The sequence below is a fragment of the Crocodylus porosus genome, unplaced genomic scaffold (genome assembly GCF_001723895.1).
Source record: "Crocodylus porosus isolate Cpor-Errol unplaced genomic scaffold, CroPor_comp1, whole genome shotgun sequence".
Lineage (NCBI taxonomy): Eukaryota > Metazoa > Chordata > Crocodylia > Crocodylidae > Crocodylus > Crocodylus porosus.
The window spans coordinates 68,485,642-68,490,396 of record NW_017728949.1 but is presented as its reverse complement, the minus strand read 5'-3'; the positions used below and the strand labels follow the sequence as shown (position 1 = coordinate 68,490,396).

Below are 4,755 nucleotides of genomic sequence, written 5' to 3'. Positions count from 1 at the left end.
GCGGAGGCTGCGCGGAGGTGACCAACCGTCGCCCCCACCCACCCCCACACGCACACACATCCATGCAGGCGCAGGGGCGGCACGTGGCCGGAGCCCGGGGGCGAGGCGGGAGTTTCCCGCCGGGAGCGTTAGAGGTTTCCCGCCGCGCCGCTTTCGCTACCTGTTTGCACGGGGCTGCTCCGCTGCTCGGCAGGGAGCCCCAGCCCGGGATCCCCCTCCCCTGCCGGGCTCCCGGCGCTGCAGATGCAGCCCGCAGCGGGCACAAGCGGGCTTGCTCACCGTGCTTGCGCCCAGAACGAGCGGGCGAAGCCCCGGCCCGGCCTGGCATCGCTGGGCGAGCGGCAGGAGACGGCCGCGGCTGAGGCATGTCAGCGTAACTCTCCCTAGAACAGGGGCGTGTAAGGGGTGCAAACAGAAACCAGGTGCTGCTTTGGGGCGTGCGGGGAAGGGGGGGCCGTGGTGGTTGGGAACCTCTGGACTGCATAGATGCCCTAGACATCAGGGCTGGAAGGGACCCCGGAGGATCATCGAGTCCAGCCCCCGCCCCAGGGGCAGGAAGTCAGCAGGGGTCATAGGATCCCAGCAGGATAAAACTGGGACCCACTGGGCTTGGGCGAGGCAGCAGGGCTCTCCCGTTCCTCACCCTCAGCGCTGAACCGTAGAGCAGAGGTTCTCAGGCTGGTCCGTGAGCTCCGTTTAGGTGGCCTGCAGAGAGGTTGCAGGACGATCGAGAATACCTGTGCTTGTAGGGTATTAAAATAGGAGTTGCGTGCTTTGATTTGTAGAACAGAAAAAAATTTAAGTGGTCCGCCGAGATCCTCAGCAATCTTTTCTACAAAAAAAAAAAAAAGTTTGAGAACCACTGCTCTAGAGAGTGATGACATGGTGGGGAAATGCAGTTATCCTTCATCACCATGGCTGTTTCCCAGGCACTTAATTCATTCTTCTATCCCCCTAGGGGTCAAAGCTTTACTTGGCTTCTCTGTATTGTGAAGTGTCTTGGATGAGCTAGAGCTAACAGCTGTTCTTTTTTTACTCTTATTATTGCAGTGGTCTTCTGGGGTCTCCTTTGAATTCCCCGATAATGGCACCGATGAGGTTGGTTCAGGTGAACTTGACCTTAAAGAGCCATGCTATTGGCAAGAAAATGCTGATTTCAACCGGATCTTTTTGCCAACCATCTACTCCATCATCTTCCTGACGGGAATCATTGGCAATGGATTGGTTATCGTTGTCATGGGCTACCAGAAGAAACTGAGAAGCATGACCGACAAGTACAGATTGCACCTGTCAGTGGCCGACCTTCTGTTTGTCATCACATTGCCATTCTGGTCTGTGGATGCAGCCATAGGCTGGTACTTTGGGAAGTTCCTGTGCAAGGCCATACATGTCATTTACACAGTCAACCTGTACAGCAGCGTGCTGATTTTGGCCTTTATAAGCTTAGATCGTTACCTGGCTATAGTCCATGCTACCAATAGCCAAAGACCAAGAAAGCTGCTCGCTGAAAAAATAGTATATATAGGTGTATGGCTTCCAGCTCTGCTTTTGACGGTGCCTGATCTAATCTTTGCCAAAACTAGTGAAGTAGGAGAAAAGTACCTTTGTGACCGCATATATCCTCATGACAACTGGCTGATTTCTTTCAGATTTCAGCACATCTTGGTAGGACTTGTTCTGCCTGGTCTAATAATCCTGATTTGCTACTGTATTATCATTTCTAAGCTGTCACACTCAAAAGGTCACCAAAAGCGCAAAGCCTTGAAGACTACTGTCATTCTCATCCTTGCTTTCTTTGCTTGCTGGCTCCCTTACTACATTGGCATCAGCATTGACACCTTTATCTTGCTAGGGGTCTTCAGACCACGGTGCAGTTTTGAGACAATGGTAACCAAATGGATCTCGATTACAGAAGCCCTAGCATTTTTCCACTGTTGCTTGAATCCAATTCTTTATGCCTTCCTGGGTGCCAAATTCAAAACGTCAGCGCAGAATGCTTTGACATCAGTTAGCAGAGGATCAAGCCTAAAAATCCTCCCAAAAGGCAAACGTGCGGGACATTCTTCTGTTTCTACAGAATCGGAGTCTTCAAGTTTCCATTCCAGCTAACGCTGTCTCCTTGCCAACATTTTACAATAAAGAACAATTTTTAAAAAGAAGTTACACAAGATTTCTGAAAAAACAAGACTGACTATAATGTACAGATTTATATACAGCTGGAGTTTTATATTGTTTCTTTTAGCTTCTGTGAATTTAATTGAGTTATTTATATAAACGCTTCCATATTGATGACAAAGTGTCTAGGCAGGACCTGTGGACAAGTGGTTAGTTCACAAAGTTTCAGTGCTTTTTCTGGTTGTATAGGTATGTGAACTAAACACTTCTAGGAGCGTAGTGAGTGACTGTTTAAAATGTGTAAAAATGTTTGATTGTTTGTATGTACATATTTTTGAGTTCTGCTGTTTAAAAATTCCTAAACTTGTGATTGATATTCCAGAATTTCTCCCTTTACTGTAAGCTGTTTGGTTTACAATAGTTTAATTCTGCTATAGACAATGGCACTTATAACCAAAGCCTTCTTTGTCACGTGCTAGATATTTTTTTTCAGTTCTCCATATTAGTTTGGTTTGCACAACTCTGTTGTGCAAGGTTAATAAAAACATATGATACAAACAAAATTTGAGTGATACTTTCATTTAACCTTTCATTCAATTCACTTTTTTTATCTTATTACTGTGCTACTTTGATTTGCAGTTACTTAATGCCAGGGTAACATGTCTTTGAAACTAACATAGCTTGCCTGATATGCCTAGAGGAAAATACTATGTTTCACATGGGTTGTTTGTCTATTGATGAGATGGACAATCTCAGAAATAGGCACTTGTGCTACCTATGGCATTTAATCTGTATGGATTTATTTGTTATCGCTTGTTATTTCCATGAGAGGACAAGTCCACTGCAGCCAACGTTCTCTTTGACAGGTCAACCCCACTTCAGTTTAACTGTTTTTGGTTAATAGACCCCAAGTTCTCTTTATGATAACTTTATGCACCCAAAAAATGTATTAAATACATGCCAGATTTTGCCAGCCTCTTAAGGATCTGAGGAGGATTACAGAAGGTCACTTCAGTCAAGAGAACACCTAAAACATTCAAACTGAACATGGTAAGTATTTAAAAGATTTTTGTAAAGAGTGCAGCTAAACTGATAATCTGATTTGCTATACTGGAAGGAAATGCAGTACTGCATGTAATTAAATACAGTCCACATTAAAGACCCACTTTATATAACATTTACCTTGGGGAAAAAATGAAATGTTTATTAGTACAATTAGAATGTAATCTAATACAAACTCCTGAACCTTTTGGGTTTTCCTGATTTAATTCCCATCTCTAAGTGTTCATCCCCTATAAGTACCATATAGTTGCACTATAATACATAAAAGTGAGGTTGTCACTGACATCTGTAGTGATAGATTAAGCCCACGGTATACATCATACACCAGAGAATACATGAATCATCAGTCCAGCAAAGAATTTCAACACATGCTTAATTGTGAGTAAACTCACTGAAATGATGTGCTTTACTGGTCAGGGCCAGGTTACCACCTTCCATTCCTCAAAATAAGGATATAGGATACTTGAACAAGGACAAGCCTTTCAAGAGAGGAGCAGAAGTCTTATCCATTCATAAAGTGAAAAAAAACCTCTGTCATGCTTATAAGGTCAAATGCTTTGCTTTACTACCACTAAGCTGTAGTGTCAAAATGAGTAGTTTCATGTGCCAAAAATAAGTCACAGTAACTATCAAAATCTTTACTAGAAAGGCATTTTATTGGGAGTAAAAACAAAAATAGCATGCTGTTCCATTTGTGAAACAGCTTTTTTTTTCCTGTCCTTGCTACAGAATTGTCTACTCTACACCCTCATGGGATCCAGATTTTCTGATGATAATTAAAATCCACAGTCCATTCTCCAGCACAGTAAAACAGCTTACTTGTTACTGAATTACAGTATAAACCATGATATAGTCAGTAATGTGGCTCTCTACAGAATTTAATTACAAATAATTGCTAAAAAGCCTAATTACACATACACATGAACACACATACACACAAACAAACACATATAACTTCATAAAAACATTCTAAACAGAGTTTCAAGGCTTGTAAGCAGGCAGGGTTAGAAAAAAATATAGTAGACTACCAGCCTGATACACTAGAAACTCGGGTAACTATTGTTATAATCATTTCTTTATGCTGGATACAATTGTGTGTTAAAACACTGAATTCAAAAGTAATAAACAGATGTCCAACAAAGAACAAAACTGTCGGAAAAAAGTTTTTATGGTCCCACTTAACGGAGAACACTCATGTTCCTCCCACAAAATATACATGTATCATTTGGGGGGGTTTTTAATTGTGCACTTTAGCCATAGAGGTATCTTAGTTGAAACAAAGAGTTTGGGCATTTCAGGAAGAATCACTGAGTCAGAATGTACTCTCACCTGGGTGGAGCCCTAATGGTTTTGCAGAGCTGCACTGGTGTATATGAGAGCAGTATACAGCCCAATATGAGTCCAATTGTTCTGTATTTGTATTCCCTTATCAACTAACTGTTTTGGAGATTTGCATGAATAAGAGATCTTTGAGTGTTTGTCAGTTTATTCCTCACCTGAAGTCATGTAACGCTTTGAAATAGTAACAGGGCATATCTACATATGCATTTTAACAGGCAGTAGACTATTTTACTACAT

At 42.4% G+C, this 4,755-nt stretch overlaps 1 protein-coding gene across 1 annotated transcript; it reads left to right on the top strand.

Annotated features, from left to right (window-relative positions):
- Window positions 1-993: 993 nt before the first annotated feature.
- On the top strand, window positions 994-2,678 carry CXCR4 (C-X-C motif chemokine receptor 4; the record flags this gene model as incomplete). The annotated part of the gene is made up of 1 exon (XM_019554597.1): window positions 994-2,678. A coding segment is annotated over one exon (1,116 nt), but the record flags the coding sequence as incomplete, so codon positions are not given.
- Window positions 2,679-4,755: the final 2,077 nt, after the last annotated feature.